General features: G+C 39.4%; 1 protein-coding gene across 2 annotated transcripts in view; it reads right to left on the reverse strand.

The window, feature by feature from the left end:
- The window catches only part of GFPT1 (glutamine--fructose-6-phosphate transaminase 1), a 59,952-nt gene that overhangs the window by 18,708 nt on the left and 28,191 nt on the right, over window positions 1-13,053 (reverse strand). For both annotated transcript variants that reach the window (XM_024558443.3, XM_053924281.1), the window contains 6 exons: window positions 11,681-11,786; window positions 9,771-9,934; window positions 8,525-8,620; window positions 5,140-5,237; window positions 812-932; window positions 268-425 (listed from right to left, as the gene is read on the reverse strand). In XM_024558443.3, the coding sequence (XP_024414211.1) occupies window positions 268-425; window positions 812-932; window positions 5,140-5,237; window positions 8,525-8,620; window positions 9,771-9,934; window positions 11,681-11,786 (743 nt within the window). The remainder of the gene's footprint in view (window positions 1-267; window positions 426-811; window positions 933-5,139; window positions 5,238-8,524; window positions 8,621-9,770; window positions 9,935-11,680; window positions 11,787-13,053) is intronic.

The following is a 13,053-nucleotide window of genomic DNA, read 5'->3' on the forward strand; positions in this document are numbered from 1 at the left end:
AGGAATATAAGTGATAAGTGAGGACAGCCAGCAGGGACCTTTTCAAAATGGACTTACTGTTAATATATATTTGGCCTTTTAAATTTGTAAAATGAGGGTGAGGGAAGGGACAACCAATGTTTTCTCTATTGATGACCCTTAAGCCTTACAATGATTAGTAAACTGTGAGTTCTGTAAATGCTAACAAGTGAACTACAAGAAACAGATTAGTCTGCTTCATCAACACTATGATGATATAATCACCTAAGAACTAAGTCAAGAATGTACCTTTGTGCTGGCCACGCCGATCTCGGGCCCAGCATTAATGTGGACCCCACAGTCTGTCTCCCTTGATATGGAGCTGCCGACAGTGTTTGTGATCCCCACAGTTAAAGCTCCTCTCTCCTTACAGTAGCGAAGACCCATCAGGGTATCTGCTGTCTCGCCTGTGTATAAAGACAGACAACAGGAACACATACAGCAGTTAATACATGCTGTTTCTTAGATGGAAAAACAAAAAACTGACTACACTTGCAGCAAAATCATGTGTTTTAAATAAAATTTAAAACATGCACTTAAGAAAATAAATTAGCAAAACTTTAATAATAGGATCCTACTTTTTAGGATCTTCTTTTCTTCTTTGGCTTTGAAAATGCAGCTCTTTGGGTATAAAGTGTGTCAATTTTACTAATTCATTAAGAATTACATAATATCAAAATAAATCTATTTATCAAGTCATCTGCAATACCATTTTATCTTTAAATATCAATTTTTGCTAACATCATTAGAAAGAATGACCTCCCTTTTCTTCAAGTCTTTAAAATTAGCATACCTGACTGACTAATAAAAAAGCAAACGTCATCTCGAAAAACTGGTGTGTTTCTATCCAGGAAATCACTAGCTAGCTCCACCATAACAGGCAACTCAGTCAGCTCTTCGAGAACTTGACGTGTCTGTAAAGAAAAATTACTTGGTCAAACAACTTTACTTCACATATTCTTTTTCACTGGCCTTCTTTGGACTCAACATGTAGTTTTCACTTTTTCTGACTATAAAAATGAAACATGTACATTGTTAGAAATACAAACAATAAGATTAAGCATAAAAAATAAAAATAAAAATTCTAACAGTACAATGACAACAAACTCACAGCTATTAACAACTGAACCTAAAAAATAAAAACAAAACAAACAAACAAACAACTAGAACAGGAACAGAATCACAGAAATGGAGATCACATGGCATGTTATTAGTGGGGGAGTGGGACGGGGAGAGAGGGGGAAAAGGTACAGAGAGTAAGTAGCATAAATGGTGGGTAGAAAATAGACGGGGAGGTTAAGAATAGTATAGGAAATGGAGAAGCCAAAGAACTTATACGTATGACCCAAGGACATTAACTAAAGGGGGGGAATGCAGGTGGGAGGGGGTATGCAGGGCAGAGGGGTATAAAGGAGGGGAAATGGGAAAACTATAATAGCATAATCAATAAAACACATTTTAAAACAATTTTAAAAAGAGTATGTAAGGGTCTTCTGTACTTATGAGAGTTGACATCAGTAGCACATAAACTACACATGGATCTACTTTATTGGTTTAAAGGCCCGTATGAGGTCTGTCTGGAAAAAGTCCAACCACTGTTAATATAACAAGAATGGTTTGCATGGTATTACTGTAACCTGGCAGCCAAGGAGAGTGGACTAGAATGTGTGCTTGCATAAACAATGATGACTTCACTGTACTAGTCAGTGGGAGCTGTAGGTGCCACTGAGTCAGCATGTGTACTGTGTGGCTGTTGCATTCAAAATGACTGAGAGAGGCCCTAGCCGTGTAGTTCAGTTGGTTAGAGCATCTGGATATGCCAAGGTTGCCAGTTCAATTCCTAGCCAGGGCACATACAAGAATCAATCAATGAATGCACAAATAAGTGGAACAATAAGTTGATGTTTCACTTTCTCTCTCTCTAAAATCAATAAATAAAAATAATCAAATAAATAAATTTTTGAAAAATGAGTGAGTAGAACAATGAATGAGCATCAAATTTTGCATTAAGCTTGACCATTCCTCTGTGGAAACTATTCAGATGATTCAGAAGGCCAGAGCTACGGGCAACTGGTGATTGGCGGCTTCATCATGACAATGCACCCACTCATGCATCACATCTCGTGCAGTTTTTTGGCAAAACATCGAATCACCCAGGTGACTCGGCCCTGCTACAGCCCAGATATGGCACCCTGTGACTTCTGGCTTTTCCCGAAACTAAAATCACCTTTGAAAGGGAAGAGATTTCAGACCATCCATGAGATTCAGGAAAATATAAAGGGGCAGCTGATGGCAACTGGGAGAACTGTGTGAGGTCCCAAGGTGCCTACTTTGAGGGGGACTGAGGTGTCACTGTCCTATGTACAATGTTTCTTGTATCTTGTATCGTATTAAATAAACGTCTCTATTTTCTGTTATTACATGGCTGGATACCTTCTGGACAGACCTTGTATTCCTATGGTTCTGCACTGACAACTGACACACTTCTTTGATACAGAATTCCAGCTTCCAAAATAACAATTTAAAGGAAAAAAAGCCTGTCTAAAGGCATATTTCTTCTCCCTGTAGAAATGTGCCTGCCAAGTAAAATCCTGTTGAGGTTCCCACATGGCACCAGCCATTTGTCTGGGGCAAGTGAACAATGAGAGGCAAAGCCAAATGACTGCTCCTACAGAAGTAGCCATCTGCTCTAATGGAAGGAGCCGTGTGCAGTAGACCACAAGGCCGAGACAAAGCAAAAATTTTCCCTCTCTTTGTTTTTCATAAAGTCTGTTGCAGGCAGTCGACCTGTATATCTAAAGACCTCTCTAAAGCAGATCATTTTTAAATATATTTTATTGATTATGCTATTACAGTTGTCCCATTTTTTTCCCTTTCTCCCCCTCCACCCTGTACCCCACCTCCAGCATTCCCCTCCTTAGTTCATGTACATATGTCATACATGTAAGTTCTTTGGCTTCTCCATTTCCTATACTATTCATAACCATCCCTATCTATTTTTTTAAAGATTTTATTTATTTATTTTTAGAGAGAGGAGAAGGGAGAGGGAAAAAGAGGGAGGGAAACATCATTGTGTGGTTGCCTCTTGTGTACCTCCTACTGGGGACATGGCCTACAACCCAGGCATGTGCCCTGACTGGGAATCGAACCTGTGACCCTTTGGTTCACAAGCCAGCACTCAATCCACTGAGCCACAAAAGCCAGGGTCACCTGTCTATTTTGTAACTACCAATTATGCTTCTTATTGCTTATACCTTCTCCTCCATTCTCCTCCCTTCCCCTCCCCACTGATAACCTTCCGTTTCTCTGATTCTGTTCTGTTCTAGTTGTTTGCTTAGTTTGTTTTTTTCTTAGGTTCAGTTGTTGTGAGTTGTGTGTTGTCATTTTACTCTTCATAGTTTGTGATCTTCTTTCTCTTAGATAAGTCCCTCTAACATTTCTTATAAGAAGGGCTTGGTGATGATGAACTCCTTTAACTTGACCTTATCTGGGAAGCACTTTACCTGCCCCTCCATTCTAAATGACAGCTTTGCTAACTAGATTAATCTTGGATGTAGGCCTTGCCTTTCATGACTTGAAATACTTCTTTCCAGCCCCTTCTTGCCTACAGGGTTTCTTTTGAGAAATCAGCTGCTAGTCTTATGGGAACTCCTTTGTTGGTAATTCTCTCCTTTTCTCTTGCTGCTTTTAAGCTTCTCTCCTTATCTTTAATCTTAGGAAATTTAATTATGATATGTCTTGGTGTGTTCCTCCTTGGGTCCAGCTTCTTTGGGCCTCTCTGAGCTTCATGGACTTCTTAGAAGTCTATTTCCTTTGCCAGATTGGGGAAGTTCTTCAATATTTTTCAGATAAGTTTTCAATTTCTTGCTCTTCCTCTTCTCCTTCTGGCACCCCTATGATTCGGATGTTGGAATGTTTAAAGTTGTCCCAGAGCTTTCTCAGATTCTCCTCATTTTTTAAAATTCTTGTTGCTTCATTCTGTTCCGGTTGGATATTTATTTCTTTATTTTGTTTCAAATCCTTGGTTTGAGTCCCAGTTTCCTTCCCGTCACTTTTGGTTCCCTGTATATTTCCCTTTATTTCACTCTGTATAGTCTTCATTTCTTCATTTTGTGACTGAGCTCAATCATTTCTGTGAGCATCCTGATTACCAGTGTTTTGAACTCTGTGTCAGATAGGTTGGCTACTATCTCCTCGTTACTTAGTTCTTTTTCTGGAGTTTTGATTTGTTCTTTCATTTGGGCTATATTTCTTTGTCTTGACACACCTGTTATGTTGTAAGAGGTGGAGCCTTAGGTATTCACCAGGGTGGGGCAATGCAACCCACGTGGATGCATTGTGGTGCTGTCTGTGGGGGAGGGGTCAGAGAGGGAACAATTCTGCTTGCTTGGTTCTCACTCCACTTTCAGTCACTTCCCTTACTACCCACAAGTGAATTGTACCCTTATGGTGCTGATTCCCAGGTGGGTGGTTTTGTGTACATTCTAGGATCCTATGGGCCTCTCCAACAGACTCTCCTGTGAGACTGGGAGCTTCTCCTGGTGCCACAACCGCCACAGGTTTTTACAGCCAGAGGTTTTAAGGCTTTCTCACGCTAGAACCCTGGGTTGCACAATCTATCACACTTCCCAGTTGTTCCTCCTGGTTCATCCGCATGCAAATGTGGGACCACCCTGTCCGCCAGCCACCACCTTGCCACATATCCTCTCTACCTAGCTTCCCATCTCCACCCCTCCCTACCAGTCTGGATGAATGTTGCTTCTTTAACTCCTTGGTTCTTGGACTTCCATACAATAGGATTTTCTCGTAGTTCTGGTTGTTTTTTCTTTTTAAATTGGTTGTTATCTTTCTTTTGGTCGTGTGAGGAAGCAATCATATCTACCTACATCTCCATCTTGGCAGGAAGCTTTCTAAAGCAGATCTTCCATTAATAAACAATTCCGAGCATCTATTAAAATTTCTCCCATTAACCTTCTTAATTTTTGTCATGCAACATGAAATGATAACATGATGTTTTAACAAAAGATAGTTTTACATGGTGTGTTACTGGAGGTACTGCTTATCTGCAGCTATTATCTAATGCCCAACATAACACAATTAAGATTTTAGAAAGCCACTTACTGCTACACCAGCATGATAACTTGTACCACAAGCAATGAGAATCAGACGCCGGCACCGCTGGATCTCTTTAATGTGATCCTTCAGACCGCCCAAATTCACTGAAATAAAAGTTCATGTACATAATTATTTAGGAAAGAACCATATGAAATAAGCCATCACTTTTTATAAGTGTCCACTACCAATCTGAGAAGCAATAGAATTTTAAAGAATTCACATTCCTCTTAAGAGCACAGTTATCTATAGTTCGTTCATTTTCTTTTTTCCTTAGTTGTCTATAGTGCTGAAAAATAAGTAAGATACAACTCAACTAGTCTCCCCAGACTTGTAAACTAACCTTACTCACCCCCCCCCCCCCACACACACACATGCCCACACAATTATAATATTGACCATTCTTCAACTTGTTCGGTCATTTTTACATTCTCTTCTTTAGGAAAAAAGTTATCTTAAAGGCAAAACTATAGGGACACAGACAACAGGCAGTAGATGCTGATGTCTCGAGGTGGGAAGGGGCTGACTACAAAAGCATTATGGCATTGAGACCATATTGTGGAGCTTTGTTGAGTATCACTAAATTAAAAAAAAAAAAAAGAATATCACTGAATTATACATTAAGAACAGTAAATTTTATTATATCTAATTATATCTCAATAAGCCTTCTTAGGAAAAAAGATTGTCTTAGTTCATTTGCCCTGTGGTACCCAAAACAGTGCTCTGAACATACCATGAACCCACTCTCCTCTCTGTGTCTCCCATCTCATTAACCTAACGTGAAAGTCATCCTTGTTGCTCCTAATCTTCCTCCACATCCACTCCACAAGCAAGTCCTGGGAGCTCCACCTTCAAACAGCACCTCTAACACCATCACCCTAGTGCAACATCTTTCCTCTGGATAAGACATTCTAACCGTTCTCTTTCTGTTTTCCACCTCCTACAGCCTGTTCTCCACACACAGCCAAAATGATCTTTAAAGTGATTCTTTGAAAACATAAATCTGATCTCCAAACCCTTCTGATGAGTCTGCCCTCCTTATTCTGTCTCTATAGGTATGTTGTTTTCTTCTAAGGGTACCTTGTCTATGAACCCTTCTACACAGGCTAGTTTTCTATCTGTGAGAAAATTCCATTCAAAATTCATTCAATTATTGAATTAATATTTATTGAGCACCCACCAAGTGACTGTCTAATGCCCTATGTAGCTACCAGACCTCTCTACTCGGACAGGTCGGAGTCCGGCTGAGGAGACAGATGTGCACACCTGGGCAGCACCCTCCTGCGTCTGACCCACCATCAGTCTGCCTATTGTGCCCTTGCTCTTCATCTCCCCACCCTTTTTTCTACCAGCGTGTATGTTTTTGCTTTTTGTACTTTTGAGTAATTTTATGTTCTTCTTTTTATATATGCTGTATTTCTTTATTTTAAAAAATCAGTAAAGTAGAATATAAAACAACAACAAAAAACCCATCCCTAGCTGCTCAAATAACTTACAACACTATCCAAACCCGTTATTGTGGACTTCAAGTCTCCACATGCCCTGTCTCCTGCTTAACTTTCACCTAATCTCCCAGCACTTGTCCTCTTACCCAGGCTACACCAGCCAAACTGGCCTTCCGGCTGGCACTAAACCAAGCCTGTTCATGAAGTTCTGCCTACAGTGTTCTTCCACAAACCTCAGAATATATTAAAAAGGTTTGGGAAGAAAGGAAACAACAGTAAGAAGTTGGGCCAGAGTTGTGCAAAGGCAAATCAGTTTGAAGATGACACTGTATAAAAGCAGACAGACTGTTGGAGAGTCTTGTATTTCAGATGATGGTGAAGAATGACAGGGAGGAAAGGTGGTGAGGTTAACTCATCACAAGTGTTTCCCTAAATTCCCTGTGCCTGAGGAATGTCTGAGGTAGATCTGCAGGAGTTGCCAAAGGTCAAAACTGATGACGCTTTGGAGAGAAGCCTAAGCGTGGTAAGGTAGGCCCCAACTACTGGAAGCAGCGAGTGCCTGGAGGACAGGGGCAGGGATGGAGCATACCGGGGAACACTAGTGAACCCAGGAGGCTACTCTGGCTCCATAAGTGACTAGTGATATGACCTTTGGCAAGGCCCTCAACTTGACAGAGCCTCTATTTCCTTATCTTAACAAAAAAAGATAATAGCCATCCTGTTTACATTATAGAATTTTTATGAGAAACACATGCTACTGATAGAAGTGATTTTAAAATCATGACTTCTCAAAGTTTGTCTCATTCTCTTCCCTTACAAAACAAATCTTTTTCTTGATCTTCCATAAAGACAATACATACTCTCCCACTTCTTCCAGCTCAACCATCTTAAACAACCCACTCTCCCCAGACAGGCAGATGCAGGTCCGGGCTTTGACTGCTCCTAGTTCTCTCCTGGTCAGCACTTGCCTTCCCTTCTCCTTCCCCATCACTTCACCCCAGGTAGGATAAGATCCTAACTGGCAAGTGCATCTCAGCCACTTGCTCCTCCAATACACACTAGAGACTGGTACCCAGTTCACCTCAATAAAGCTATGTTTACCCCAGGCTCCTACATCTCTCCTAAGTCTCCTAACAGCTCTTCGATTTCTACAAAAGTAGAAATTGGCCTGGGAAAGAATGCATTAAATCCTGTGAAACCTGCTTTGTTAAGAATGCCCTCGATTTAAATGTCAAGGGTCCAAACACAAAATGAATTTGTCTTCCAGGTTTTATGGCTCATTGGCATCACCCTGTCTACCAGACCCTGACTCAAAAGGACCCCTGTGATCTTACCTCCTTTCTGTGACCACTACTGTTTGACATTGACTGATGAGCCTTACACGCAGGCTATGTATATCTATGCAAAATAAACTCAATAAAAGACCATTGAGAAAGAGGCTCGAGGCCCTTCTCCCATTAGAGATTGGCCAGCCTTTTCTCCCCAAGCAGATCGTGTCTTGGTAGATTTACTCTCATCCGAGGCAGCCGGGAGAGCTCTGCTGGTCAGAGTTCACCCACAAATAAACAACATAAAATTTACCATTTTAGCTATTTTAAAGTGTACAGTTCAGTGGCATTATGCACATTCACACTGTTGAGCACCCATCACCACCATCCATCTCCAGAACTTTTTCATCATCCCAGACTGAAACTCTGTGCTCCCCATTCCTCCCCTCTCCCTAGCGCCTGGTAACCACTGCTCTACCTTCTGTCTCTATGAATGTGACTGTTCTAGGTATACCTCATCAGCAGTGGAATAATGCCCTGGAGGACTTTTAAAAGATGACTGGCAGCTGTATATTCTATAAGGCTATCAGGGTCAGTGAACTTCCAGAGTGAACTTCCAGGTTGTCAATGCCAACACCCACAGGAGCCTTTGAAATAATAAAACAATTCATATGTAATTACCAGTATAGTCATCAAAGTTGACTCTTCCTCTCATTGTGTTCACAACTGACTCTGGCTGCTCAAAAATTTCTTTCTGCATAAATGAACTGAAATTGCCTAAAGGAATATAAAGTATATCATTAAAACAAAAATTCACAAGCCCAAGAATAACAAATTTGTACAATGCTTTAAGTCTATCTCCATGAAATGAAACAAAAGGTCATGCAATAGAGGACAATGTTCATATATGACATTTTACCCTACGTGAAGAAAAATGAGTAAAAAGGAAAAATCACATAAAATATGCAGTTACAGGAAAACAGTGGAGTGGGACAAGCTCAAGTTTTGGATTCAGAACTAGGTTCAAATCAAGGTTCTATCCTTATTAGCTGAGTGGCTCTGGGGAAACAGCTAAATCTGTAAAACAACAACAGCAGCCCCTCGCAGCATTGTGCAGTGGATGTGTGTAATACAGACCCGACATATAGCAGGTACATAAAAAGTGTTAGTTTGGGATTTTTTTTTTTAACATTTTATTTATTTACTTTTAGACAGAGGGGAAGGGAGGGAAAAAGGGAAGGGGAGAAACATCAATGTGTGGTTGCCTCTCGTGCGCACCCCCAATGGGGACCTGGCCCACAACTCAGGCATGTGCCCTGACTGGGTATGGAAACAGTGACCCTTTAGTTTGCAGGCCAGCGCTCAGTCCACTGAGCCACACCAGCCAGGGCAAAAGTGTTAGTTTTTATTCCCACCACAACTCTGCCAGAAAAGAGAATGAAAACCGTAATTACAATAACTGTAATAGATAAGAGCAGCAAAGACTATGTAGAGCTCATTAAGTGTATCAGGCTCTCCTCTAAGGGCTTTGCATACATCAGCTCTCCTAACTCTCAAACAACCCTGATGAGGTAGATCCTATTATCCCCATTTTACGTATGAGGAAACTGAAGCACAGAGAGAATAAGAAAGGAACAAAGAACAGAACACAAACTATGTCTATAACGTATCTTTAAAAATCAAGCACAATTTAAATAATGAATCTCTCTTTAAAGTTAGAAAAAAAAACATGAATTAGTTTGAAGAACTATGGTAAAACTTGCAGATAATTTCTTTAATGAACGGTCCCTTTTCCTGGGATTACCTTTCACTAATCACGTGGAAGATTTCACTGAGCACTGTGTTCTCAGACTCCTGTGCTAAGAGAGAAGTAGAATGTGCCTTTTCCATTAAGGACACCCAGCTAAAACCTAACAAACACTTTCACCTTTCATGATCTGCTGGAGTTCCATCTGGAGGGTCTGCACAGCTCTTCCAGGGTGATCGCCTGCGGTTCGTTTAATTCGATGGATAGAGAGACGGCCATCCACCACCGCTGCTACATCATCATCTTCAAGGAAGATGACGCGATTGGTGTGTTCTATCACAGCACTAGAAAACATTGAAGAGTACAGTCAATGATCAAGGATGGTTATTACAAATACAACTATCATTAGGACACAAAAACCAAATTTAAATACAAATTCTATCATCCTACAGTATCTCTGACAGCTTTCTGGTTACCCATGCCACTCCCAACCGGGGAGTGAGGGTGAAGGGTGGTCATTGTGGGCAACGAATAAAAGGATCTCTATGCAGCAACCTAAACCGAATTAGATTAGATGTGAAGGAAAGCAATTTTGTTTCTTCCTCATTCTATCTCCAACTACTTTGATTTTAACTTCTAAATAGTTCTCAAAGCTTCAATGTCCACCCGTACAAACTAGTTCAAGCTATCATCAGCTTTTTGCTAAACTACCACAGAAACCTCCCAACTTGTCCACCCACATTCCCTCTAATCTCCCTCTATCCATCCTCCATTTCTGCCAAAATGTGTATCAAAAAGCACCTCTAATCAGGATATCTCCTCACCCAGCAACCCACGTGAAGGCTTCCCTTTGGCTCTTAGGAAAACAACCTAAGACACAACCATTACCCCTACCTCCTCCTCTAGCCTCATCTCCCACCGAACGTCCTCTCTTTATTCCAGCCACACTCCTACCCATCCCAAACTCTCACAGGCTGATCAGTCTGCAGAGAATCAATGCTCTTTCCTCAACCTCTTCACCTACCTCACTCCTAATATCTCCTAAACTCTCATTTCAAGCATTATTCCCTTAAAGAAATGTATCCACAGGAGAGTAAGTCATGCTTTAATAATCACTCTGTAGCTCTTGTCACAGCCGAAATTCTACACTTGTGTGACTATTGATTAAAATTTGTCTCCTCCATTAAGAAAGATGACATGAAATTGAAATGACATGAAATTTTCTTTTTATTCACCATTAGCTCCTAAGCCCAGCACATGCTTTGCTAGTGTTCAATATGAAAATGTATGAGTGAATGAAAAAAGGCTAAGATGTTTCTGCAATTTCCAGTTTATTTAAGCCCTAACTGTCAACTCTGTAACAACCCTAATTAATGACAGCCACATCTCAGCAGTAACTACACACCCGTGAAAATCAGAACACACTGAGCTTGTTTCCCATGGAGATATACGTTTCCTGCAGTCCTAAACTACATCCTTTTTCCCTCTCAGATCCCCTTACTTTTAGGCACACCGAATGACTCAACTACTCGTTAGCCATTTGAATGATTCCATTTTATCCCATTATTATTAGCAATTCATTTATGAATACATCTAAGCATCCCACTGCATTTTCTCTCAAAATCTCTCAGTCTAGTACTATTTCCTTTGTAAAAGTGATTATGCTGCCAATTACTTCTGAACTGAAAAAATCAGTGTCTACATTATTCAAAAAGTACAATGGTTTAGCAACTATACTATAATTGGTGGGATACTAAACTATCCAAATCTCCAAACTAAAATTTCTCCTCCCTCTAAAACGTCGATAAGGCTCCTAAAAGGAGAGGGAAAAAAATGCAAGAGCTCAGAGCAAATACACTGTAACAAGTCTCAACTACTATTATCTGTTCTTTGTAAACTGGCCTACATGCTTTGAATTGACAGAAAAGGTGTCTTAGAACCCCATCTCCAGAAAAAGGTTGCCTTCACTTCCTTAATGAACAAAGTTCTCCTATACAGTATGACCAGAATTATACAAAATGACTTCTTGGTTTCCTGTAGCCTGACGAGTTTTACTAAAAATTCTCTTTGAATCAATTAAGGAAGCTCACCTTGCATCAGAAGCAAAGTAATACTCCACCGCTTTTTCTTCAACAGGGAAAAGGCAAGTTGTGCTATCCACACGAGAGAGACTGCAGCTTCCTTTCTTATCTTTGCCTAGAGCACAGAGTTTACAGAGTGGGCAAACACAGAGAAAACCAGGGCCATTATATAAATATACATAATTTTATGCAAAATCAAAAAATACCATGGCAACACAAAATAGTTTCAGCAACCTTTAAATGCCAAAAAAAGGTAGATCACCTGATTTTCATGCAATAAGCCAACATGAACAACAGGCAAAAAGTGTAGAGTCAAACAGCAACTATCAAAGAGAGTGTAGCAGATAATAGTGCTACATTATAAATATATTTAATATAGTATTTTTCAAGGTAAAATGTAAGTTAATTCATATCACTCTTTTTTAATAAAATGTATATATAGTCTAATCTTAATGGAATTAATTCATATAAGTTTGTATACCAAAACTCATTATAAAATTACATTTAAAATATCAAAATTCTATACTGAAAAATAAAATGAAGGCTAGTAGACAGTAATTTTTACCATCTCATAACAAAATTTCTCTAGATTTTAATAGTAAACCAGCATGACAAATCAAGATGTAGTGTCCATTAACTGTAATTTTTTTTTTATTCAATTTATTGGGGTGAAACTTGTTAACCAAATTATACAGGATTCAGGAGCACAATTGTGGAACACAACATCTGTACGCTGTTATGTGTTCACCACCCCAAGCCACTAATTGTAACTTAAAAACAAAACAAAGATACTTATAACTCTCTACCATGATATATCAAATGTGGCAACAACTAATACAGAATGAAAATATTATAAAATAAACCCAGAATCTCTTCTTTCTTAAAATTGAGTTTCCTAACATTTCTTTTTAAGTTGATACAAAGTATGGTCCTCTTGCAATAATAATATCTTCTTAATTCTACCACTTAGAATTCTGGCATTTCTACTTAATTCATCAAGTCATTGATGAAGATATGTTTTTCCTTTTTGTTCATTCACAATTAAAGTCAAAACTGGAAAGCAAACTATTAAAAAAAAACTAGAGTGCATACTGAAATTTGACAGATTAGCCAATTTTTTTCAACTCTATTCATTGAAGACCTTATTATAAATGTCATAGAGACAAAAGAGCACCTTCTCCAAGATCAGGACATAGTGGACCTTGTAACTATGAACATAATGGCCAGAGAATATCGTAAATATACTTGTGAAAACTTATATTGTCTTAATCCTCTAAAATGCATATCTATAAAGACTTGGAAATAATTATTCTCAGAAACATACATCCAAAGTTCTTGACAATCCATGATTATCTGGTGTAGTTTAGTCATGAAAACAAGAC

The sequence above is a fragment of the Desmodus rotundus genome, chromosome 5 (genome assembly GCF_022682495.2).
Source record: "Desmodus rotundus isolate HL8 chromosome 5, HLdesRot8A.1, whole genome shotgun sequence".
Lineage (NCBI taxonomy): Eukaryota > Metazoa > Chordata > Mammalia > Chiroptera > Phyllostomidae > Desmodus > Desmodus rotundus.